General features: G+C 37.3%; 1 protein-coding gene across 1 annotated transcript in view; it reads right to left on the reverse strand.

Moving 5' to 3' along the window:
- The window catches only part of LOC111167541 (melanoma-associated antigen B18-like), a 166,224-nt gene that overhangs the window by 78,759 nt on the left and 59,542 nt on the right, over positions 1-27,923 (reverse strand). Inside the window, exon 3 of the mRNA XM_089904944.1 lies at positions 5,764-5,774. Within this exon, the coding sequence (XP_089761070.1) occupies positions 5,764-5,774 (11 nt within the window). The remainder of the gene's footprint in view (positions 1-5,763; positions 5,775-27,923) is intronic.

The raw sequence follows: 27,923 nt of genomic DNA on the forward strand, positions 1-27,923 counted from the left end.
AAGCAAAATAAGGCTTGTTCTCTTTGGTTCCAGAGGGTCAAAGGGAATGAAGAAATGGAACATGCAGAGAAATAAATTTCAGGTGAACAGGAAAAAATTTTTCTAATCCTTAAAACTGGCCCAAAATGCTTTGGTTGCCCAAGAAACAAGTGTTCTCTCTCTGGATGTGTTTAAGCATAGGCTGAATATGCCTATTATGAAACAAATATTATGGAGATGCTTTAAGAATTTAGCTGTGTGGTGACTTGACACTATCACTAATCAGTTAGGCCGTCTTGAATAAGTCACATAATTTTCAGAAATCAAAATTTTCATCTCTATATACAGACTGCCAACAAACACATGAAAGAATGCTCAACATCATTAATCATTAGAGAAATGCAAATCAAAACTACAATGAGATATCATCTCATACCAGTCAGAATGGCCATCATCAAAAAATCTAGAAACAGTAAATGCTGGAGAGGGTGTGGAGAAAAGGGAACCCTCTTGCACTGCTGGTGGGAATGTGAATTGGTACAGACACTATGGAGAACAGTATGGAGGTTCCTTAAAAAACTACAAATAGAACTACCATATGACCCAGCAATCCCACTACTGGGCATATACCCTGAGAAAACCATAATTCAAAAAGAGTCATGTACCAAAATGTTCATTGCAGCTCTATTTACAATAGCCTGGAGATGGAAACAACCTAAGTGTCCATCATCGGATGAATGGATAAAGAAGATGTGGCACATATATACAATGGAATATTACTCAGCCATAAAAAGAAACGAAATTGAGCTATTTGTAATGAGGTGGATGGACCTAGAGTCTGTCATACAGAGTGAAGTAACTCAGAAAGAGAAAGACAAATACCGTATGCTAACACATATATATGGAATTTAAGAAAAAAAAATGTCATGAAGAACCTAGGGGTTAGACAGGAATAAAGACACAGACCTACTAGACAATGGACTTGAGGCTATGGGGAGGGGGAAGGGTAAGCTGTGACAAAGCAAGATACTGGTATGGACATATATACACTACCAAACATAAAATAGATAGCTAGTGGGAAGCAGCCGCATTAGCACAGGGAGATCAGCTCGGTGCTGTGTGACCGCCTAGAGGGGTGGGATAGGGAGGGTGGGAGGGAGGGAGACGCAAGAGGGAAGAAATATGGGAACATATGTATATGTATAACTGATTCAATTTGTTATAAAGCAGAAACTAACACACCATTGTAAACCAATTATACTCCAATAAAGATGTTAAAAAATTTTTTTTTCATCTCTAATATTAGCGTTTAAAAATAAAGGAGGAAAGGAATTAACGAGAGATTCTTTTTGTCCTTTAAGGCGGTAAGGTTTGTGTTTTTTTAATGTTATTCTTCAGTGTTAAATTAGTGGTAGCTCAACTGATTACATTTCCTTAATGCGTGTTATCTCAGTACACATGGAGCTCAACTATCTGTGTCTAAAGAGACAATGATTCAACTTAATACATTCACCCTGGAAGCAATATGACGGGAAATCATTTAGTTACCAGCACAGCTGCACAAACAGCTTTAGCTTTAATACCCTGAGGGAAGGGTGTTGTTGTCAGTGAAACTCAGTAGGGGAGAAAAGATGCTTTAGGGCAAGCAGCAGAGCCAGAAGTAAAGATGGCAAAATTGGCATCTCTCACCCTCTCAGCATCACTTTTATACAAGTCCAGGAGCCCTGGCTCTGCTGGTATTTCACAGTGGTACTTCTCTGTTCCTGGCTTTCTGTTGGTGTGTTCCTCTTGCTTCCTTTAGTTTTCCAGTACCCACACACTGGGCAAGAAAATGATTTTGTAATGCCATTGAGACTACTTGCTAATTGCTGTGAGTGGAAGCAGAACGGAAGTCATCTTGGTGGTAGTGGTACAGCACTGATCATGGACTTGGAAATGAGCCATCTTAAAGAGGAGTTACTGAAGTAGGCAGTAAGATCCTGGGTCTTTAATCATCTTATGCCCTTGGTTACTTGTGGCTCAGAGTATAATTTTCTGTAGCTCAGATCTGATGTATTGCAGTTGTGTAAAGAAAAACGGGGGGGGGGGGGAAACAGTAGGAAAGAGAGAAGTGCAAAAAGGCAGTGCTTCCATGAGGTGGTAATTCCCTTAAAAGTAATTTCCTTTGTTGTTTTATGGGCTATAAAATCTTTGAATACTTCATTCTGTCACGATAGCTCTTTAGATTTAGGTGTGAGCTCATAACAATGAAATATTTAACAACAAAATGTCTTTTAATGGATCAGCTCACTGGCGGGTCTATAACACTGCATACTTAATTAGAAACTGGTAAAAGAGAGGGAAGATGCTATGAGCAGAGGGCAGAGTGTTTAGGAAACTCCTATGTTTCTCATCCAAAGTCAGAGGATTACTTTGTGGGCTTTTCTAGGTTTGGAATACTGAATGTGAGTGGTTGAGAAAGAATTGCTCTATCCATAGGCTCGGGATGGTGAGTGGGTGGCTGTGGGGGAGGGTTGAGGGATTTTTATAGCATTTGTTGATTTTGTTTTTTAATATGTTTCATGAGAACAAGCTCCAGTATCACAAAATACAGATACAAAATAACCTCTAATATGAAGACATTGACCTTGACATATTTTTATGACAGTATAACAGTGATTCACACTCTATTTAGCATATGAGATGTGTAGAAAAATAAATCCAGGAACTAAATAAAAATAATCAGTTAATTCTTTTTTTTTTTCAATAAATGTATTTTATTTATTTATTTTTGGCTGTGCTGGGCCTTCACTGCCGTGCAGGGGCTTTTTCTAGTTGCGGCGAGCGGGGGCCACTCTTCGTTGAGGTGCGTGGGCTTATCATTGCAGTGGCCTCTCTTGTTGCGGAGCACGGGCTCTAGGCGCGTGGGCTCAGTAGTTGTGGTGCACGGGCTTAGTTGCTCCGCGGCATGTGGGATCCTGGACCAGGGCTCGAACCCATGTCCCCTGCATTGGCAGGCAGGTTCTTAACCACTGCACCACCAGGGAAGCCCAGTCAGTTAATTCTTTCATACTATATGAGTATAAGCCCTTGGATGTGCTAACCACTTGAATAACTGGTTTTTCAATTTTTTTGGAATCTGAATGTTTTTCTCAAATGATTTTGCCCAAGCAATATGAATAATAATGAATTATATTTCATTTCTCTTTGTATGTTTTTTTTCTTGGCTATTAACAATATTGAAAACACTGATAACGCTTACTTATTTTGGACAAATCTTAAATAAACATCATGATTAAATGGCCCTACTACTACTACTACTATTACTACTACTAACTTCTACAGAAACGTAACTGAAGTTCATACTGTCTTTTTTGATAAGCAGAGGCCAAACCGTATTCAGTTAGTGTCCCAAGCCCCCAGTACGGCATTTCTACTACAGGGTAGTTTCTCAAGAAGTGCCTGATAAATGAAGTTGATGATGGTTCTTCTTTATTTACAAAGCTCTTTTACATTCATTATTTAAATTCATAATCACTACAGCCCTGAAAATTACAAGATGATGAGATTTAAAGGAATTTGTCTACCTCCTAACACCAATCATCAATCTACCCTTCCTGCCAACTGCTCATCCAATTTATTCCCAAAACTCACTATGGTGGGGGACTCCCAACTTCCTGAGACAGGCAATTCCCTTCTGGGGGATTTTCATTTATTAGTAGCCATGAAATTTGGTCAAATAATTTAATCCCTCTGAACTTCTGTTTATTCCACTGGAAAAAAAATATGGAGTTAAAGCCCAACTCATGTGATTATTGAAGCAATCACATCAAACAAAATTGCCTAAAGAAATTTCTTTGCAAATGGAAAGTTCTTTAAAAATAAAAGTTTCATCATCAACAGCATCAAGTCTGGACAGCTTTAATGGCTTTATCATTTTAGCTTTTCTACTACTGGTTCTTTAAAACACAATGTCATCTCTACTGTGAACCCTTCCTTCAACTTCCCAGGCATCATAAGATCTTTGTTTCATACAATATTTTATTACTGCTACTATAGTCCATGTTACTTTGTATTGAAATATATTGATTCATGTTTACGTCTCCCAAAATAGACCCTGAAATCCTAAATATTGCTGGGGCCCAGGGCAGGCCACCCCAAGATATGCCTCAATGGCACATTGATTATTTTGAATTAAAGTTACTTAAGAAATGGTCAATGCAAGAGGGACACTCTGGGGCTTCCCTGGTGGCGCAGTGGTTGAGAGTCCGCCTGCCGATGCAGGGGACACGGGTTTGTGCCCCGGTCCGGGAAGATCCCACATGCCGCGGAGCGGCTGAGCCCGTGAGCCACGGCCGCTGAGCCTGCGCATCTGGAGCCTGTGCTCCGCGACGGGAGAGGCCACAACAGTGAGAGGCCCGCATACCGCAAAAAAAAAAAAAAGAGGGACACTCTGACCCTCCTTTCTGTTTCCCCGAAAGCAGGAAATAAATCTCCCATGTGAAAGGTGCTGTCCCTGTAGAAGGACACCCTTCTCGTCAGGTATACAGCACAGTGATTTAGTTGTGTGTGTGTGTGTGTGTGTGTGTGTGTGTGTGTGTGTGTGTGTATTTTCAGACTCTTATAGGTTATTACAAGATATTGAGTAGAGTTCCCTATGCTATACAGTAGGTCCTTGTTGGTTATCTATTTTATACATAGTAGTAGAGAAGGCACCAATTTAGATAATCAAAACAACCTTACTCTTGTTTACTGTGTTTTTCCTGAAAACCTCCCATAACTGGCTCCCACTTCCCAACATCTTCTTTTGTATTTAGCTGGAGATGGTATTTAACATGGAAGCTTGGATCATTTCCTGGAGTTACTCAGTTTTCCTGGGTCTCTCCCATGTACACAGAAGGTATACATGATATTAAACTTCTGTTTGCTTTTCTCTTGTTAATCTGTCTTTTTATTACATGGGGTCTCAGCTGAGAAACGAGAAGGGAAGAGGAAAAATTATTTCTCCTCGCCTACAAAGTGTCAGAGAAACACGGGAGATCCCTTAGTAAGTAGGCATTTTCCTTTCCAGGGCTGTCCTGTCCTTGTGTATCCATTCTCCCTCCTCTAACAATGACTCCCTTCACCTGGACCTAATGGGGTGCAGACCAATTTGAAAAGGATTTGAAATGTTGTTCATTAGCTTTTTTTTTTTACGTACATATAAATCACTCAAAGACATTACTTGACAAGAGGAAGTAGAGCGGAGAGAAAATGAGTAGACTGATGCCTGGAGTAGGCAGATTTTGAACCCGTGCCTCAAAATTATCATTCCATTTTACTGTTTAGATACTCACCTGGATCAAAGACTATTCTATTGGCTTGGAATAATTCTTCTTTCCTCTCTGTTGCTTCAATTAAATAAAAAACTAATTATAATCAGCTTCAGAATTTTAATAAGAGTGGGAAGGCAGTGAGAAAGGAAGTTAGTAAGAGGAAGTGATAGCGTGTGTAACAGAATTCCATCTCCATCTCTTGTGAGGCTCATTTCCTTCTAGTGCAGCAGTCCCCAACGTTTTTGGCATCGTGGCAGACAATTTCCACGGACGGGGGAGGTGGGGTGATGGTTCAGGCGGTAATGTGAGCAATGGGGAGCGGCAGATGAAGCTTCGCTCTCTTGCCCGCTGCTCACCTCCTGCTGTGAGGTCCGGTTCCTAACAGGCCATGGACCTGTACTGGTACCGGTTAGGGACCCCTGTTCTAATCCCTCACAGTTTTTCATTTTGTTGGGGGAACTCAAATATTCCTCTTGGTCTGAGGACTTACAGCCCTTTCCTCTTTGAAATGCAAACACCCTATACCTATTAAACTTGAGCTCACAGTAGGAAGCTGTGCATACCGAAGCCCAAATGCAGGGTACAGATAATAAGTGAAACTGGAGTTCTAAGGATCACCATTTTAAACGATGTAATATATTCTTCTAAACACCTATAATAACAGCAACAACAATTCTATAATGGAATGTCCACATCGGCACTGTAGATAGCAAAAGTCTAGGTTAGATACCCACTTCTATTCTCCTATACATCCTGTAGTTGCAATCCGGAGAAGAACACAATATTCGTTTGTTTAATTTTATAGCTTTATAATATGTGAATGTATTCCCAAATATATATATTATTTGGTTCTGTTTTTATACCTTTTTATAAATGAAATCATACTTAGGCACTTTCTGGCTTTTTTAACTCAGTAAAGTTATGGAGAGCTAGCCATAGTAATTCATGCAACTATAATTCATACATTTTACTACTCTATTGTACTTATGCAATCGAATGCCATTATATAAATGTAACGCAAGTTATATTTCCATTTTATTAGCAATGTTTCACTGAGTTTGTATTAGTAAGAATTCGCACAGGAACCAGATGGCTAACTCAAACTTAGTGCGTTGATAGAATTTAATAAAGGGGCTGTTTTTCAAAAGTGTGATAGGGTTTCAGCAAACCGACAATGGATAATGCAACAGTGGATAGCCCTGCCCAGCCCTGGAGATCTGAAGGGAGAAAGCAGTTACACAAACCTGGAGAAGGTAGATACAGAGAAAGTAGAGGGAGAGGATGGCCTGACAAGAACTGTGGCCTTCATAGAGGTAATATGCAGCCAATTCAGGATGACTTCACAGGGCGGTGATTCCAGATGATTCCAGAACAACTATACAAACTTCGCCCTCCTTCAAACCTCTCAGTGCCCCCAGTGCCTCCCCTTGGCTGGAAGTCAAGGTAGCCACTTGATGATGTCCAAACTGATCCCATCCAACTCCCAGAGTAAATGTTGCTGCTGGGCTATGAACTTTCTTGTGTTTGTCTCCTGGAGCAGAAGGATAAGCATTTAGAGTATATACCTAGGAGTTGAATTGCTGTGTCATCCTTATCTGCACTATCACAATTGCTTGGTAATACCATATGGTTTTCCAAAATGTTTGTATGATTGTGTACTCCAGTCAGCAGTGTATGATAATTCCTGTTGTCATACGTTCTTAACGTCACTTGATTTCTCAGACTTTCCTTTATTCTTAATAAGTTTGAGCAGCTTTTATTTTCTCGGTATCTGTTGGATTTTCTTCTTCTGAGAACTGTTGTTCATGGGGCTTTTGAGGGTCTGTTTTTCTTTTTTTCTTATTGATTATTTATCTATCTTTAGATAAATGATTGATAGATGATAGATAAGTAGATATTCCTTTATCAGTTATACAAATTGGAAATGACTTCTCCAAGTATGTACCCTGAATTTTCATTTCTTCTCCAGTGTCTCTTGTTAATCAAATGTTCTTAATTTTCAGATAACAAGTTTTTTCTCATGGCTATCGATTTTTAGTCCTGTTTAAGAAATTCTTCCCTACCCAGGGTTCATAAACTTAGTTATCTATACTATCTTCTAAAAGTTTTAATTTTTGATTTTTATGATTATCTAATCCAACTCAATTTTTATGGTATATAAGGGTTGGGATCTAATGTGCTTTTCCATGTAAATTAAAAATTGTCTCAGTGCCTTGTTGAATAATCCACTACTCCCCAATTTCTACATTTTCCAGTCTTTGAATCAAGTTGTATACTACAATACCAAATCTATGCCTTAATTAACACTGCTTTTAATGTCCCGATAGCTGGTTGGGACAAATCTCTGTTCTGTTCTTCTTTAGACTATTGTCTTTTGCTCTTACATAAACATGGAAGAATCAGTTTGTACATTACCGTGAGAATCACTATTAGGATTTTGATTAAAATAATTCAAATCTAAAGCTAATTTAGGTGTATATTTAGATCTTAACTATATTGAACAGCTTTATTGAGGTATAACATTCAAACACATGTGCTGAATATTACACGTGAAAAAATAATGAAAAAAATATTCATTATTTTTATTTTATCCATGGGTTCTTTGAAAGTTTGTTTTTTTTTAATTTCCAGGGATATGGATATTTTAAATTACTTTTATTTTTATTAATTTAAAATGTAAGTGCATTGTGGTCAAAGAATATTATCTGTAGTATAGCATTCCCTTGAACTTTGGTGAGACTTGCTTTATCACCTAATACATGATCAGTTTCCTTAAATATTCCATGTGTTCTTGAAGAGAAATGAGAATAAAATTTTTGGTTTAGTGTCCCATATATATGAGATGAAGCTTATTCATCTCTTTTATTTTTACTGGTTTTTCTACCCTTGATATTACTGAGAGAAGTGTGTTAAAATCTTCCACTATGTTGCCGTATTTGTGTATTTCTCCTTTTAGGTCTGTAAATTTTTGGTATAGTTGTTTTGATACCACGTATTGTACACACAAGTCTAGAATTTGCATGTCTTCTTGGTGAATTGAAAGGTTTATCATTATGACCAGATCCTGTTTATTTCAAGTAATACATACTTTTTGGTGTTCAAGTCTATTTTGTTTGTTGTTAGTTTATCTATACCAGCTTTTCTTTTTGTTAGCATTTGCCTGGTATGAATGACTCCACCCTTTGATTTTCAGACTTCTGTATCTTAATGTTTTAGGGTTTTGTTTGTTTGTTTGTTTTAAATTGAGGTATAATTGACATACAATATTATACTAGTTTCAGGTGTACAACATAATGACTCAGTATTTGTATATACTGGGAATGATCACCACAATAAGTCTAGTTAACATGCATCACCATACATAGTTACAGAATTATGTATCCTAATGTTTTGAGGGTTCCCTTTATAAACAACATATTGCTAGATATAGTGAATTCAGGACTGATTTTCTTTTAATTGGATACACTTGTCCATATTTATTTATTATGATTATTTGCTCAATTTAATTTATTTTGAATCTTAATTATGTTTTCTGTATATTCTGCTTTTGGTCATTCTTTTTATCTTTTCCTTTTTGTCTTGTTTTTGATTGATTAAGGTTCTTTTTTTTTTCTACCATTCAATTATTCTCTTCTAATAGAATGCAATTTACCCTCTTTATATCTAATCCTTTAGTGTTTACCATAGATTTTTTTTTTGTTTTTTCGGCTGGCGTGCAGCATGCAGGATCCTAGTTCCCCCAACCAGGGATCGAACCCATGCCCCCTGCAGTGGAAGCATGGCATCCCAACCACTGGACCACCAGGCAAGTCGCTTACCATAGGTATTTTAAGCACTAAAGTCAAGATAGGTAATTTCCTTGCCACTGTGTTGCCATCCTCTTCTGTGTGACAGGCTTATTTCTCATTTAACATCAGAGTGAAGAGGTAGCCCTCTTTTTAGACTCTGGCATGGGCAGACCATAGCTTTTCCTCCTGTCTTCTAATCCTGATCAGGCAACAGAAAAACAGCTCAGATTCACCAGGCTTCTGCAGTTACCCTCACCTCAAAAACTTATGTCATTACTTGTCTTCCAGTTTTACCACTTTGACTCTGTTTTAAAATTGAAATTTTTTTTCTTGCCAGCTCAGGGATACTTTCAGTTATGTTCATGTGTTTCATTCAGTTTTTTGTCTTTTTTTTTTTTTTTGCTGTTCAGAGTTGTTTAGGCTATTTAACCTATCATATCACCTGGAACTGAAATCCCTCAGAAGAATTTTTGAAATCTCTGTGTTTGTGAAAATAGGGGCAGATATATTTAAAATTTCAAACATAATCTCATAAATGGATCTCTAGCTCTATTTTATTTCAACTTTGAAAGGTTAACATTCACAAATTAAAATTTCTCAAAGGATCTATTATAAAAATATTTGCTTTAAGCTGGTCCAGTGAGCAAGGTGATACATTTCTGAATCCTTCAGGAAACAGAGTCTCCTGTTCAGTTCTTCTTTGACTATGAATGCCCTTTCTGATTCCAGGGAGAGTCAGAAAAATGAAAGAATTTTATGAAAGTTAGAATTCAGAAAGTAAAAGTTGACAATCTCAGAAGTAACAGCACCACAGGAACTATTGGAATTACCACAAGATAGCTTCCCTTGACAAAACTGAAAATCAACCATATGGACCGGGGAGATTATAATAGTGTCTTTTGGACTGCCACTTGCTGTGAATTGAGGAGGCTTTTGTAGATCTGCCCAATCTTTTGTGATTAAGGTAACCTCATTGCTAATCCCCTTCTACTACTGAACAGGTAATGAGGATTTAGTGTAAACTTCTTGCTAGAATGATAGAAGGGTGACATTTTGTTCTAGTTAGTATTAGATGATATGAAATGTATCCCATCACCAACTCCTATTAATTAGAATGCCTATTTCACCCTACAGGATTTTAAGTTCAATACATTACATTCTTTGAGAAATTGATTCTGTGTTGCTGAAAGAATTTTTGGAGGTAAGGTCTGCCAAAGTCCTGGAAATCTGTCCTAATGGTTGGTTGTGAAATCTAGCTGCTTCATGATTAATGAAACTGGTTGGCAACAAAAAGAGAAGGTGCCGGAGATTTCTATGCCCCATAAAAACTGCTCATTAAATCAACCTTCATATAAAATTGATTTTGACAAAAGAGTTTTGTTTGCAGGTATTTTGGCACTTTCTGATGGGAGAGTATCACAATTGTAAAAGCGCATATATATTTTCACACACCTCTAAGCTTCCTTTCCTGTCAAAGATAGACATTTAAGTGGAAGGCTAATTTTCCTGAGAATAGATCAGTTCCATTATGCTATAAAGTGAAAAACTCAAATTGGAGCCTTCTTGTTTAACTTAGGGCACACAAGGATGTGCAGAAGGCTTCTCAAGTTCCTCATAAAAATATCATAAAGAATTTAATTAAAAATAAAATATTTGAAAAATTCTCTTAGCTGTATACATACAATACTTTTGAAATTAACTAAAGGATTAGCAGCACCAAAAATATGTCAATGTTTAATAAAAATGGACTGTTAGCTTTACTGCATGTAGACACTCAATATAAGTTGCTTAATTTGATTTAAAAAAATAACATTTTAAAATACCTAGATACATATTACTAAACCAGTATAATCAGCAACACATAAGGTAGGACCATGACCTTATTTTTCTCTGTATTTCAACTTCTCCATCTGTGTGACAGAGGTGTGTTCAAACATTTCTATGATCCTTCCATCTTGAATACTCCTTGAATCTATGAATTCAGGTTCTTTTTCACATGCTATCAGGGTAATAAGTTGTCTCTCTATTACATAACTTAGATGATTACATAACCTTTTGTTGAATATAATTCAGCAACACCCAAACAAACCTTGGTCTTCCCAAGGGAGAACAAGACTCAAAATCACAAATCTTTGATGAATTAAATGCTCAGGCAAAAGTAATAAATCACCAAGAAAGCAGCTCATATCAAGACTTTTTCTTTGTTGTTATTCACTTTTGCTTTTCCTGGAGTCACAACATATTCAATCTAAACCTTTTATAGTCATATTTCCATATCACACAGTAAGCCTTTAATGCATGCTTATGAAGTGAATATGGAAATGTAAATAAACCCCATTTTTACGAATTTCAAGGTCTGATGCAAAGAAAAGGGGGAAAATCAATGAAGAAAATATTTTAAAAAGGTGAAAATTGGCAGAGAAAGAGATTCTTTTTAATCTATGAGGATGCTGCAAGAGAGGACAAATGAAAATGAAAGATACAGGAGTATTTGCTCATGGGTAATTCATTCATTCAAAACCAAGTTTGGCCTTCTGGCATTTGTCTTCGCTGTTGTATATGCCATGTGTGTGTTTGTGTGTATCTAGAGCTAGATGACTATTGTATAGATGTATAGATATAATATGTCTCTGTTAATATAACAGTGGTTCCGTGTGTTTACATATACTAGCATTTAAAACTATGTTACTGTTTTCTGATTCTACATGCTCCATTACCTATATTTTGCTTTTTATTGAGATAAAATTGATATATAACATTATATAATTTTCATTACCTGTGTGTATATATATATATATTTTTTTTTTTTTTTTTTTTTTTTTTTTTGCGGTACGCGTGCTTCTCACTGTTGTGGCCTCTCCCGCTGCGGAGCACGGGCCTAGCCGCTCCGCGGCATGTGGGATCTTCCCGGACCGGGGCACGAAACCATGTCCCCTGCATCGGCAGGCGGACTCCCAACCACTGTGCCACCAGGGAAGCCCAATTACCTATATTTTTAATACTTTGAGTTTCCTTATTTTCTCTTTTCATACTGATAGAAAAGGTCTCGGCCAGAGGGAAATATATTTCTCAAAATGCTAGCTTTTTCTCTTTGAAGCCTATGTCCGTTTTCTTAGATAAGCTCATCATTCTGCTGTAATCACACTTAATTCATCTATTATGTTTTGTATCATTTTTGTTTGTGTTTTTCTTTTTGCTAATTGGTGCCATTTTTAAAGGTAAAAAAAGGGTTTTATTCCTCTTTGTATTGCTGGAGAGGGAGGGACTGAGGCAGGCTAAGTTGAGAGAAGGAGAAATCAAGCATGGTCCTCCTTTTTGTAAGCAGTTACTTCATGAATCGTAGCTTTGACTTGGTGATGTTACACTGTTAAGGTCTGCATTGCCTTCAGCCACATACATGACTGCTTTAGAAGTGGTCTCTGATTATGAAAATTATTTTCTGATTACATGATATCAATGGTAGACAATCATTTACACAGATGGGACAAATGAAACCACATGTATATTTCTGAGAATTGCGGAGAACATTAGTGAAAACAGTCCTGTGTTGTGTGCATGGATTTTACCCTAGACCTCTGCCAAGCTAAGCAACTTATATCTTTTGCTCTAAAAAAGATTTTTATGAAAATAAATATATGCTTTTTTTCCAGACAAAATATTGAAAAGGAAAAATAATCTGCTAGATCTCTCTATATATGCTGAATAATTAGTAGTTTGGTAAGAGAGGGAAGTTTGGGGAGAATGGAGTCATTTTCTCATTTTGGTAAAAATTACCCAAATGGCATCTTGTTCTTTCTGATTCTGGCTGGTCTCTGAAAGGGTGAAGTCCAGAAAAGGTACGAGTATTCTACTAGCATGATCTATGGGGGGAGAAAAGGCTTTATGATGGTCATAAATCTCACAGCCTCTGAGAAAAAGTCCAGAGCAGGCACGTGATGCCATCCAACTGACATATATAAATGATGCATTTTCTGCTAGAGCCACAGCTCATCTCCATAATCCACACAACTGCTGAGAAGACAAAGTGAGAAATGCAGTCCATCCAACGCCCTGGCTAAAACAAAATAAGCTGCAGTTAATCATTTATCGACCTCCCCAAATAATAAGCCCCGAAAGTAAATACCAACAGTAGACTACAACGATCCAGGAAATTTTGTGGGAAATCTTGCATTTATAAATAAAACCATGAACAACGACCAATACTGACATCTGTGTGAAAGCATCCGTAATGTGCACTCCTTTTATTTCACTAGAATTTTGTCCTCAGGAATGAAGGTTCACCTTATATGTGAAGCTCTTACAGTAGTAAAAGAAGTTTTATTTAAACCTTTAGAAGCCACATTTTCTTGAAAGAACCCCCTAAACTCCCACTTCTGTTAAATTTTGTAAGCAGGGAAAGGATTTCTGTAGAATTTCAATTAATTTGCTTAGTCTGTCGAGTTGACAGTTTTAGGGTACACGTGTCATGGGAGATAGGAGATCATTTGGGGCCTGTGGAAATAGAGACGTACATGGTAACGTATGGAGGAGCCCGCCATGACGTCCCACTGTCTCCTCCTTCCTTCCAACGTTTAACTCCCACGTAGGGTCCCTGAGACAATGAACACTTAGGAAGGCAGTGGGTAAGCTCTCTGCTTTTCTTCTTACAGAGTACAGTGTTTTGTCTGTCTGCTTTTCCCCACAACCCTGATCCTCATTTCCCTTCCTGTCATGCTCTTGTGCAAATCTAATTGTTCTCTTAGTCTACACTTTTGAGGAAATAAATGAAGGCTGAGAATGGAAACAAAAGTTGCAGACCTCCTTTTAGGCACTCATTAAGTGTGAGTTCAAATGGACAAAATTGTATACAATGACTTTCTGATTTACCAGCCCCATAAGTTTTAATTAACCTTTCCCCATTCTAAGACAATTTGTCATTTCAGAGATCACAAATATTTATGGTTTTCATCCTCTGGTCCATAATTACCGTAGGAATACATATTTGATATAATGGAAAATGTGTAATATATACATACTCATAGGAACATATACATTCACACACACACACACACACACACACACACACACACACACACGAGAACAGATTCCAGTATCTGAGACTCTTACAATGGAAAATAAAAGCTCACGTGCTGACCAGCTCAGGTCAGTGTTTTAGGCTTTGGACAGAGCTTTTCACCCCCCTTATTGACCGGAATGGACTACTCCGTCGCTTCGCGTTTCATGAAGATGAAACGAATAAACAATTGCAAACATATACAGTCCAGAGGAAATTCACTTCTGTTATTACCTGAAATCATGTACATAGAAAGATAGTTTCCACAAATAGGAAAAAATGGACTCATATTCAAGTTACTCTAGATATGATACATTTACAAGCAAAATCAGTGAGTCTACCTGATACAATAATCAGTTGTTTATCATCAAAGATATTCCCTTTTCCTTTAGAACTTTTAAAATATGTTTTCAAATTGCTACTTCTGTGTAGATCTTATTTTTTTCTGTACGTTTTAAACCCCTCCAAGGCAAAGGAAGAAGATTTAAAATCTGTTTTTGCCGCCCGTAGGACTACATATGCTGCTGCCACCTAATGCTTGTGGATTGATACGTTGTTTGAAAAGCAGTGGTCTAGACCTAATTCGTTCTTTCCTTGTCACATCCTGACAGCAGTGGTATCAAGCTTTCACTTACTAGCATGATTGTGCCCCCTCACTCCCGCTGGCTCTGCAGGGGCATGAAGATGTCCCACCATACTGCCATACCAAACACTCCCACGTATTTTCACCCCTACTGCAAGCCACCTGCCAGGGTCATAGCCAGCATTCTCTGTACCCCCCAGAACCCTTCTTGCTCAGCTAGGCACCACTTCCCAATCATCAGACCTTGGACTGTTGACATTTCCAGCAGGATTACTGGGTAGAAAGATAGAGGCCTGACATTGAAAGTCGTGGCTACATTTTTTTTAAATATTATTAAACGATGATGCCCTGATTAAAGAGTAAATTTTCTATGTAGAAAACACTAAAACTCAGTCAAGAAATAAAACTTTCCAGGCAGGCAATTCACACAATGGAAATATAAAAATAAAGTGGAAGATTAATTGCGATGGCCCATGTACTCAAAAAGATTGTGCTTGTGTACCTGCAGGTTACATTATACTTTTTATGAAAATAAGAATATGAGATCCTTTAAAATAGTGGCTTAAATTTTAATTTATATGAAATATAAAATATTTCAAACATACCAATAACATAGGAGAAAATATAACAAATCTATGTGCCCTCCACTATAAATTAAACAGATGATGCCATCTTGCTACATAGGCTTTAGATCTTTACAGAAAAGGAATAAAAAGTATTTCTGGTTATAAAAGTAATCGAAGTTGCTTATTAAAAATGTAAGAAAAAAGAAAAATACAAAGAAAAAAATCCTAAGGATATTTTTTCCATGTTGATATATATCTCTCCATATGTGCTATACCTGTTTTACAGTTGGGATCGTATCATAAATCTTGTTTGCCCATGTAAAAGAGATTATTTTAAAATATGATTTTCAGATTTTTAATAATATTCCATCTGCTTTCATAAACCTATTATTGGGTAATTACGCTGGTTTGACTTTGTGCTAACATAAAGAATTCTTGTAGTCGTAACAGTCATTTCTTTCTCTTACCCCCCAAATCCAGCCCTGCAGCAGCACCTACAGCTGTAACTCCAAATGTAAATAGAAGCTGTATTCTTTCTTCCTTCTCTGACTTTAAATTTTAAAGATACCATCTGACCAGAGCCTTGGTACTCAAAAGTGTGGTCTTTGGGCCAGCAGTATCTCTCTCACCTGAGAGCCTGTTGGAAATGGAGAATCTTAGGTCCTATCTCAAACAAGCTGAATCAGAATCAGAACTTCAGCAAGATTCATGAGAGAATCATATGAACAATAAAGTTGCAGAAGAATGGCTGTAGTGAGAGTCGCCATCGTTCCTCATCTCATTAGACACCTAGCTGGTCTCTCTACTACTTCTTTTTTTTTTTTTTTTTTTTTTTTTCCCCGATACGCGGGCTTCTCACTGTTGTGGCCCCTCCCGTTGCGGAGCACAGGCTCCAGACGCGCAGGCTCAGCGGCCATGGCTCACGGGCCCCGCCGCTCCGCGGCATGTGGGATCTTCCCGGACCAGGGCACACACCCGCGTCCCCTGCATCGGTAGGCGCACTCTCAACCACTGCGCCACCAGGGAAGCCCTCTACTACTTCTTTTGCCACAGCGTGGTCCATCCTCTCCTTCACCAAGGTGATTTTTCTAATGAGTTAAATTAGTTATCACTCTCTCCTTGCCTCAAATTCTCCAGTGACTTGCACTGGGCTTAGAACAAAATCCAAATGCCTTTGTAAGGTTTAGATATCTCCCTGACTACCTGTCTTTTCAGACTCTACCTCTCCTCTCACCTTGTTCCTATTGGGCTTACTTACACACTCCTTTTTTTCTGTTGCTCAAACATTCCAATTTCATTCTCTACTTGTCCTTGCTATTTTTTATGCTTGGAAAGTATTCTGTCCCCAAAGCCATGGTGGCTCCTTTATAACAGTCAGGTCTCAGCTGGAATGTCTCTATCTTAGGGAGACCTTTGCTTCTCGGCACCAACATATTACCCTGTTGTACGATTTTCATAGCCCTTATAACTTTATGTAATTATTGTTTTTATTCATTGCATTTTCCATTGTGTGTCTTCTGTTTTGAAAAGTAAGTTCTATGAGACGTGAAATTAATATAGGGCCCGGAACACTGACATTTATATGGATAATGTTTGATACATATTTGTTGAATGCATGCATGCTATGGTGAACATCTTTGTAAACTAAACTTTGTGTTTGTCATTGAACATTTCCTAAGCATATGCCTTTGAATTTTTTTCCACTGAATCTCTTATTTTGCATTCTATATCATATTGCTAGATTGAATTGCAGACAGATGTTGTAAGGGTTTACACTTTAAAAAATAGCATATAACATTATTTTCCCCTGCATTCTTGTTAGTTTCTTGATACACAAGTACACACACATACACTATGTACACATCATCTATGTGACTATTTGCCAATTTGATGGGGGAAATAAGAATCTTGAGTATTTCTTTGATGACTACTGAAACTTGGGCAACTTTTATGATGCTCTCTGATTTTTATATTCTTCAGTTTTTTTCTTTTAATGGAGTATCCATCTCCTTTTCCCATGTGTCTGTTGGAATGCTCATAATTTTCTAAATAATTTTTTAAGTTTTGGTGAATTGTGTAATGGTCTATATACATTTTTCAAGGGTAACCGTTTATCTCAAAAATATTTATTCAATAATATTTTCTTCCACGACTGGTTATAACTTACTTTTTAAACCATTTACTCAATTTTTTATGTATGCCTGGTTATCTCTTTGGGTTTTCTAAACTGTTATGGAATTAGTGCCAAAGTCTTTTAAATATTGTAGCTCTACAAGCAATTATAATAACTGATACTGAAAAGTCACTGCATTTTATTCGTTTTCAAAAACTTAGAATTTTTTTGTGTTTATTTTTTGGATAAATTTTAGAATCATGTTATCAATAACTAAAACAAAAACAAAATTATTAGATTTGTATTGATATTGCATTAAGCCTACATAGCAATCTAGGCATAATTTTCATCCTTACATTATCCAAACTCTAGGTATCTCATATAAGGGGAATCATACAATGTTTTCCCTGTTGTGACTAGCTTATTTCAACTAGCATAATGTCTATAAGATTTACCTAAGTTGTAGCAATTGTCAGAATTTTCTTTCTTTTTAAGGCTGAATAATATTCCATTGCATGTATACACCACATTTTGTTTATCCACTCATCCTTCCAGGGACACTTGGGTGGTACACTTCCACCTGTTGGCTATTGTGAATAATGCTGCTGTGAACTTGGTTGTAAAAATATCTGAGTCCCTTCTTTCAACACTTTTAGCTAAATACTTAGAATTGAAACTGTGGTTAATCATTAGTCAAATCCACTTCACCTGCCTTCACTAATCAAGGTCGTTTTAAGACTTGCACGTGCTCCAAGCGGCCCAGCACTTAGCCTAAACAATAAGATGTTTGCCTGAGTTGTTTTCCAAGAACTTGGAGTCAGTTGTGTCTCCTTTGAGCTGAGCTGGTCAAGATGGAATAGGACCACTGACCCTCCAACTGGGCATGCTCGAGTGTCCCCTTGTTGACCTTTTGACGTCAGAGGGCCAAAAACTCCACCCTCAGATTGTGCTAAGCCCCTCCAATGTGGAACGTGCAGAGGCCTGTAGCTTAGTTACACCTGTGTAGAACGAGGATTACCGCACCTTTTCCCAGTCACCACTCCCCATACTCCCCACTCCCCAGACCTCGCTGCTTCTTTATTGGTTATCCCATCAACCCCCCAGCCCCTAGCCGTCAGGGTGGTGCATCTGTGACGTGTTTTCCGGTTCCTTTGCCGAGCTGCCTCGTGAGCAAACACTCTCTTTGCTGCAAACCTTGGCGTCTCAGCATTTGGGCTTGCTGTAAATTGGGAAAAATGAACCTGGTTTGGTAAAGGAATTGCTGAATCATATGGTAATTCGATATTTAAGTTTCTGAGACTCACCATACCGTTTTCCACAGCAGCTGCACAATATTCCCACTAGCAATGCGTGAGTTGCATTTTCTCCATCATCCCCAATATTTATTTTCTGCTTTTGGTAATAATCGTCCTAATGTGTGAGAAGTGGTATCACATTGTGGTTTTGATTTGCATTTTCCTAATAATTAGTGATGTTGAGCATCTTTTCATTTGTTTATTAGTGTCTGTATGTATTTTGGTGAGAAATGTCTATTCAAGTCCTTTTTTCATTTTTCAATTGGGTTCGATTTTTGTTGAATTATAAGAGTTCTTTAAATATTTCTGGATATTAGTCTTTAATGAGATCTATGATTTGAAGATATTTTTTCCCATTCCATGTGTCCATAATGATTACTGTAGCTTTGTAGTAAGTTTTGAAATCAGGAAGTGTGTAACTACCAACTTTGTTCTTTTTCAAGATTGTTTTGGTTATTTGTGGTCCCTTGAGATGCCATATCAATTTTAGGATGGATTTTCCTGTTTCTACAGAAAAAAAGTCATTGGGATATTGATAAGGATTACATTAAATCTATAGATTGCTTTGAGTAATGTTGACATCTTAATATTACTAAGTCTTCCAATCCATAGACAGAACATGACTTTACATCTCTTTGTGTCTTCTTTACTATCTCTCAGCAATGTTTTATAGTTTTCAGTGTACAAGTCTTTGACCTCCTTGGTTAAGTTTATTGTATATTTTTTTACTTTTTGGTACTATTAAAAAGAGAATTATTTTCTTAATTTCCTTTTTGGATTTTTTAATTGTTAGTGTATAGAAATGAAAGGGAATTTTGTATGTTGACTTTTTATCCAGCAACTTGGCTGAATTCATTATTCTAACAGGAGTGTGTGTGTGTGTGTGTGTGTGTGTACTTTTTTTTTAAATTTTATTGGATTATAGTTGATTTACAATGTTGTGTTAGTTTCTGCTGTACAGCAAAGTGAATCAGTTATGTATATATACATATATCCACTCTTTTAGATTCTATTCCCATATAGTTCATTATACAGTATTAAGTAGAGTTCCCTGTGCTATACAGTAGGTCCTTATTAGTAATCTATTTTATGTGTGTGCACATTCTTTAGGGTTTTCTACATATAAGATCATGTCATCGGCAAACAGAATTTTACTTCTTCCTTTCCAGTTTAGATGACTTTTACTTCTTTTTCTTGCCTAATTGCTCTGGCTATAACTCTGAATATATTGTTGGATACAGTTGGTAAAAGCAGGCATCCTTGTCCAGTTCCTGATCTTAGAGGAAAAGCATTGTCTTTCACCATTGAGTATGATGTTAGTTGTGGGTTTTTCATATGTGCCCTTTATTATGTTCAAGTAGATTTCATTTATTCCTAGTTGTTGAGTGTTTTTATTGTGAAAGGATATTAAATTTTGTCAACTGCCTTTTTTGCATCAATGGAGATGATCATGTGTTTTTCCCTAATTCTGTGAACGTGGTGGATTATATTGATTGCTTTTCATGTGTTGAACCATCCTTGTAATTTCAGGAATAAATCCCACTTGGCCGTAGTGTATAATTCTTTTAATGTGCTCTAAATTTGGCTTGCTAGTTTCCTCTGGATGATTTTTGCATCAATATTCATAAGTGATATTGGTCTGTAGTTTCATTTTCTTGTAGTACCTTTATTGGTTTTGGAATCAGGATAGTGCTGGCCTTAAATATTTTTTAAATGGAATTTGTTTATTTTGTCTAATCTATTTATAAATTACTTAGATTAATTACATATATTCGTTTTATCATTTTCTTATATCTAGATATATTTTTAATATACCATTTTACCAAGTTCTCTAGAAATTGTTTTTCATTAAATCCTCTTTGACCACTTCTTTGATCACATGATCTTATTTTTTGAGTTTACATTATTAAATGGCTCAAATTCTTAACAATATTAAGTAATAGTAGAATTGGGCATTCTTTTATTGGAGGAACTGATATGAATGGAAATTTTTCTTGTGTTTTGTCACTGGTTTAATTTTTAGTTTGAAGAAGATACTCTCCATCATGATTAGTTTCTTTCTGGGATAATGAGATTATCAAGAATCTTCCCTTCTTTCTTTCCCTTTTCTATCTTCTTAGGAACCATGATTAGATTTTGAATTTCCTCATGATTCTTTCTAGTAATTCCTTTAAACTACTGATGCAGTTGATTATATTAACAGAATACCCGCACTTCTGAAAAGCCAGCTTGATGTGTTCTTCTGCTGATATAATATTGAGCGGAATTTCTTTATGTGCTCCTGTTTCTGTGTTTTTCTATTATTTTTTCCTTTTTAATATGTTTATTTTCTTTTTTGGCTTAATGGTCTATTTTGCTTTATCCCTATCCTCAAATAATTTGGAAGTTATGTCATTTATTTTTGTTTATATTATACCTCTTTTGATTTCAGAAAATATTTTATTTTTCATTGAGATGTCAGTAAATAAAATCAGTATTCTTATACTTCATTTTTTCCTGCCAACTGTAATACATTCTGGGATTTGTGCTTTTTTGTTTCAGTTTATTGTAGTTAAGTTTAAATTTTGTAACTTCTCTTTAGGAGTTTTAATATCAAATTCTGGTTTTACAATAAGTAAAATATTTTACTTAATATTTACTTAATATTTTACTTAATATTTATTTCATTATTTTTTACTGAATGCAAGATTCATCATCAGTACTTAAATATTTCAGTAATTCAGTTGGCTGAGTTTTGAATTCACAAAGTTTCTAAGAATTGTTTTCATTATTGGATCTTCTGAATCCTTGCATATTTGAGAACTTTTTAAATATTACATATGAATGGAAAGTTACATAGGTATAGAGTTTCTGGGACACAGCATTTTCCCTTCTTATTTATTTAGAATATGCTCCATTTTTACTGTACTGTTTTTGCAGTGCACACTGTGAGTTGCCTTCCTAGTATCCATTGCTACCTCTTTCTTTCCCAACCCTGGTATTGATCAGTCATCTCACTCTTCTTTTCTCTTTCCCCATAGCCAAATGGCTGAGGGGATGTTGAGCCTATCCTGAGCTCCATATTCATCTATGGTAATCTTATTGCTATTGCCATGGATTTGTTCAGAATTCAGCATGTGAATCAATTCTAAAAATTCATAAATAGAATTTACTGGAGACTCCTGGGGAAGATTCCTTGCTCCTAAGACAGAATGCCAATAAGAGATAGTCTTTTATTGATGTATTCCTCTGAATAACATCATGTCTGTATATCCATTGACAGCCAGCCGTTTTGCATCTAAACCAATAATCAAGCTAACATTGACAATAGCAAAGATTTGAAATTATGTGGATCTTCAGTGAGATGAGTGAATCAATGCAGAAGCCAACTTATCTATGGACCTTCTATCATTTTATATATATTATTTATTGTTTATAACTTGTTAAGTCATGATTCCTGTAATTTGCAGGCAAAAATTATTCAAACTAATACAGTCTTACTTGTCTTTTTTTTTTTTTCCATGGATGTGGCTGGTGGGGACAGTGTATAAGTACTTGTATGTGGAGATGTGTGGGCCTGAGTATGAGGAAAACATGTTTAGAGTTGTCTCCTCAGGGGAAGGTTCAACCAGAACTGTCTGCAATCTTGAAGCCACCCAGCAGGGAAGGAGAGGATGTCTCAGCAAGGTCTCTGAGGCCCAGTTTATAAAACTAACCCTCCAAGTCCCTCGTGGGGCAGAAACAGTGACCCCTCCCTCCTCTTTTCCTGCTCCTGACACCTCAAGTGAGATTAGATAAGCATAGTCATTAATTATTTCAGAAATGACCGAGGCAGCACTTGCCTTCCCAACAGCTGAGGCTGCAAATGTCCACTTGGTTTTAATTATTTTTCAGGGAAATAGTTGCATCCATCAATCACAGACCCATTCCACTGTGTGCTGAATGGTGGGTTGGGTTGGGTTGGGTGAGGGGATGGTACCTCGTTCTGCCCTCAGGGAGCTCTTGAGGTGGTTGGGAGGGGTAGGGAGAAGGTGGTGTGTGATAGGATTAATTAAGGGAAACCACCTGAGAGCAAACTGGTCCTCTGCTCTGAGGGGCTGACTCAGGGTGGGAGCTGGGCCTTTTAGCATGGGAAGGAGGATGATGGGTGTGGAGGAGAGCCTGGGTTTTCATCCAGGCTCCTCACTTCTTAGCCATGACCTTGAGCAAGGTTATACATCTTGTCTTTATTTCCTCATTCTAGGCTATCAGTCAGGAATTTGGAAACACTGTACTGCGGAAGCAGTGGGAATAGTGGGAAGAAGAAAACAAGGCCGAGGGAGGTACAGTGGCTCCCTGAGGCCACCCACTGGTCACTGGCGGGTGGTACCGTCAATGGTCCCAACCCAGGCTTGTTGCCTTCATGCCTCTCAGGGCCTCCTGTGGTTTCCTCCTTTTCCAGGTCTATTTCCAGGGGCCACATGTGCTTGACAGCTGTTCTCTTCCCTCGATCCTAGAAACAGGCCTGGCGCATGCCCAGCTAACCTGGGTGTCCCACGAGTCTCTTTCCTCTCCAGCTCTCTAGGCTTGTTAAATACTCTCTGCTTTTCAGCATTCTCAGATGAGGCCCAGGTGGTGGCTCACCTGAAAAGTGAGGAGATAGGACTAGATGAGCTCCAGCACTGGAGAATGGAAGGGATTCTCTTTCTACCCAGGAGCCCCTCTGAATCCTGGGGATTTCTGTTCTGCAGTCTTACTTGTCTTTAATGATATAGACAGAATTCAAGGGTGAGTCTGACATATTTCCCATTGTTTTTCTGAAAGTATGCTTTTAGAATTTGTTCCTTATCCTTCAATTGTAAACATTTTTACAGAATATATTTTTGTTTTGATCTCTGTTAATTATTCCCAGAACATGAAACATGCTGATTGTTTTAAAATACAGATTCAAGTCTCTCTTTATTTCAGCATATATGTCCTCTACTGTATTAGAATTTATTTATTTATGGTCGTTACTTCAGGATTTTGGGACTGTTGCATGTTTGCTCTGCATTGTCCTGTTGTTCATATTTGCCGTATTTTCTCACTTTTAGATCTGCCCTTTACATTTTTGATTTTTCTTATGTCTATTTTTCATGTTCTTTATACTAGTCACTTTCAATGAATCCTCATATTAGTTATTATGCCCTTACGCCCACTGTATGAGGTAGGTACTTATATGAGAACCATTTATGGAAAATTAAGAAATTAATAGACCACATAATTTTCCCAAAGGATATGTATTTGATTAGACACACAATAAAGATTCAGAATCAGGTCTGAGTGTTAATCTAAAATCTTAAATACTTGTACTATGAAAACCAGTTTAGTGTAAGAGAGTAGATTCTAAAATCGTACTGCCTGAATCAAATCATGATCTTAATATAAAATGTATTTTATGATTCATGATGTAATTCATACCAAAATATACTATAATATAATGCTTCCAGCTAGCAAATATGTACCAAATGGTAAGTTGGTAGATAAGGATATTTTCTTGAATCTCTGCTTCCGACAGTGGGAGATTATTGAATTATAGTGACCAGCCTGTCTCACTGTCTTCATTCCTCTCCAACTTCTTTCACTGTTTGCCTCATATTTAGCCTTACTCCTCTCTAGTCTCTACCTCTAAGCTGATAACTACCATCCTTTGGTGAAAACTGCAGGTACTTGGGAGTCAAATGTCCCTGGGTTCAAATCCTGACTCAAACACTTTCTAGCGATGATCTTGGACAAGTCATTTCACCTCACTTCACCTCAGTTCTCTTACCTGTTGTAGCAGATGCTGTCTGCTACATATGCCCTGACTGCTAGTTCATGTGCGTGTCTTACAGCTTCCTATCACAAGTGTCTATAACTCTCTGAAGGCTTTATTGGACTACCAGAGCATGTTTGATCTGTGTGTGGAACAGGCCAGATGTACTAGGTTGTTGATATTCCTGCAAGCAGCCCAGACAAAAAGGGGGAACGCAAGTTGGAGGTTATGACCTGGATTCCTTATTCCTTGGGTGTAGTAACCATAAGGCATGTTCACAGTAAGATTGAGTTTCACTTCCCTGTAATGGTGACCTGCTTGTTAACATAATTTTTAGTGGTGTCCTTCCCTTCCCTATTTGACTTCTTCACTCTCCAGTTGGTTATTGAGTGGGATCACCTCCCAAATAAAGTATTTACACTTGAATCCTTATTTCAAGCTCAAATTCTGGAGAAAGGCAAACTAAGACACCTGTAACTAAGAATACTACTACTAATAATTACAACATAATTAATTGAGCATTTAAAAGTACATGAGAGGGCTTCCCTGGTGGCGCAGTGGTTGAGAGTCCGCCTGCCGATGCAGGGGATGCAGGTTCGTGCCCTAGTCCAGGAAGATCCCACATGCCGCGGAGCGGCTGGGCCCGTGAGCCATGGCCGCTGAGCCTGCGCGTCCGGAGCCTGTGCTCCGCAACGGGAGAGGCCACAACAGTGAGACGCCCGCGTACCAAAAAAAAAAAGAATAAAAGTACATGAGAAACTGTAATGAGGCCTGTATATGCATTCTCATGAGCCAATTGAGAAGATACTCTTATCATTCTAATTTAACAGGTGATATAACTGAATCACAGAAAGGAAGGAACTTGTCAAATCACACAGACTTGTACTAAGATGAACCAGAATTCTTATTCCAGAGCCTTGCACTCTTCAGTCATTGCATTATATTTTCAGCTGTCATAGTGAAAAAAAAGCAGGAGTCTAGGATGGAGGGATTAGCAAAACAAGGCCTTGTAAATCTTCTAATGATTTTTTTGCCATAAAAGGAAAGGAGAACAATTGAAGAATTTTGGGGGGGAGGGGGCATGATGGGGCTGAGATTAGGAACATATTTCCATTGTTGGGAGATCACATGAGGGAGGCAAGAGGAGACTAGTTAGAGGCTATTGTCATCATTTTAGGAATTGTTAACTTTACTAGGGAAATGACATTGGAAAGAAGTAGATGAGTTTAAGAGACACAGAGAAGATAGTATTGGTTGTACCTAATGATGCATGACAAGTAGTGGTAAGGAGAGAGAGGCCTCACAACCTTCCAGGTTTCTGACTTAAGTGACCAGGCAGTAAAAGTTACAGTTACTGATATATAGAGGACAAGAAAAAAACTACTTTAGGAGGGGATATAGGTTTACTTATGAAGTTCAGGCACACAGTCAGTTATAATGTAGAGTAAAATGCATTAAAACACAGTAAATGTGGGGACAGTGCAGATACATTTGGCATCTAACTCAGTCCCGGGCCATGATCAGTGAAGGAAGAGATATCTAAGCCCAGAAATGAATAATGAAGAGATGCTATCTACATCCATCCACAACCTACGTATATCTGAACTACATTTACAGTCAAGTGGCTCACCTTTTGAAAGCTGCTTCTCTCATTGTTTTTAACACGTTACAACCTGCCATAACTTATTTAAAGTTTAAGGGTACTCCCCCACCTCAAAAATCTCTAAATAGCATTAAACATATAGAGCTTAATAAAATTTAGCCATCCATCCATTCCCCGCTGCTTCTTCCTTCTCCACTAACATATAAATACTAGTTCACATTTCACATGAAAGTAAAAATACCAGTCAGATAATGACAAATATAGGATAGAAGTCTCTCAGAAATCTTTAAGCATACTTCAAGTAGAAATCATAGGAAGAAGTATCTGTCAGCCCAACCTTTCTCTCATAAAATACCAGAACATTTATAGTTTATTCCTGGAAATATGATTCTACATTAGTAGAGATAGGAAGTTTTCTTGTCAGTGAGGTGTATGCTCAGATATTACTCTCAGGACCTGGGTTTTCCTATATCCCTTTGACATACCCTCATTAGTTTAAGTCCTTTTTTTAAACACTTGCTTACATTTTAGCACTACAAAATGCTCCAGGCTCATCTTGCCTCAGTCCTAGAACCAGCCATTTCCCCAAGGAGCCCCAATTCCTTTTCTTGGAGGAAGGTATTAGAAGTAGAAAGATCCCAACACTAGGTGTACTTACTGCTACTGGGGTGTCATTGTTCAGGCCCTCAGCTAACAAAGCAAGGGAATATACATGTGTATATTAATCCATATATACACACATATCTAAACTAACCATGAGCTCACATTGATGTCTCTAACTCTAATTACTACATGAACCATTCTAGCTTCTTCCCTTGCTTATCTGTAATTTCCCACTGCACTCTGCTTGATATATCAGTTATTAAAAACCTGGCTCTCACTGTCTGCGATTCACTTACTTAATTGTTCACTCTCAGTATATGTGTATAGCTGTAGCAGAATCGTTAACCTTAACCCCTGTGGGAAACATTGTTATCAACTAGAGTACTGCATTTATATACAGTTTCTTTTGCCTTTAGTCTTTACATATTGGACTCATTTCCAGAGTTACTTAAGTCACCATCTTTTGCCCTATCCTCTTCATTGTATTTATTTCATACATTTGTAATACTGTTAGATTGTTTTGTCAGTTCTGGATTCCAAATGCAGCAAGCATTGCATATCTGGAATAAATTCCACTTGCTTGTGGTTTGTAATTCTTTTTGTACGTTTTGGGTTAGATTTTCTACTATCTTGTTGAAGATATTGCATCTATATTCATGAGAAATATTGGTCTGTAGTTTCCTTTATTTTTTAATATCTTTATCTAGTTTTGGTAATGGGGTAATGTGGGCCTCATGGAATGAGGAAGCATTCCTTCTGCTTCTATTTTGTGCAAGAGATTATGGGGAATTGATATAATTCCTTAAAAGTTTGGTAGAATTCATCAGTAGAATCATCTGGGTCTGGTGTTTTCTTTTTTGGAAGGTTATTAACTACTGATTCAGTTTTCATAGGTATAGGCCTTGTCAGATTATTTACTTCTCCTTGTGTAAGTTTTGGTAGTTTGTGTCTTTCAAGGAATTGGTCCATTTCAGCTATTTTATCACATTTGTAGGTATAGAGTTGTTTGTAGTATTCTTTATTATTCTTTTAATCACCATGGGAGTAATGATGACCTTTCATTTCTGAAATTGTTAAATCGTCACTGTACACTAATTTAAAACGGTACATACACCCCCAACAGTTTATAGCAGCATTATTTACAATGGCCAAGACAGGGAAGCTACCTAAGTGCCCCTGAACAGATAAACACTTGAAGAAGATGTGGTATATACATATAAAATGGGATATTACTCAGCCATAAAAAAAAATGATATTTTGCCATTTGCAACAACACGAATGAATCTGAAGTGTA

Source organism: Delphinapterus leucas, chromosome X (genome assembly GCF_059928025.1).
Source record: "Delphinapterus leucas isolate spDelLeu-1000000601 "Yukka" chromosome X, BTC_Dleu_Yukka2, whole genome shotgun sequence".
Lineage (NCBI taxonomy): Eukaryota > Metazoa > Chordata > Mammalia > Artiodactyla > Monodontidae > Delphinapterus > Delphinapterus leucas.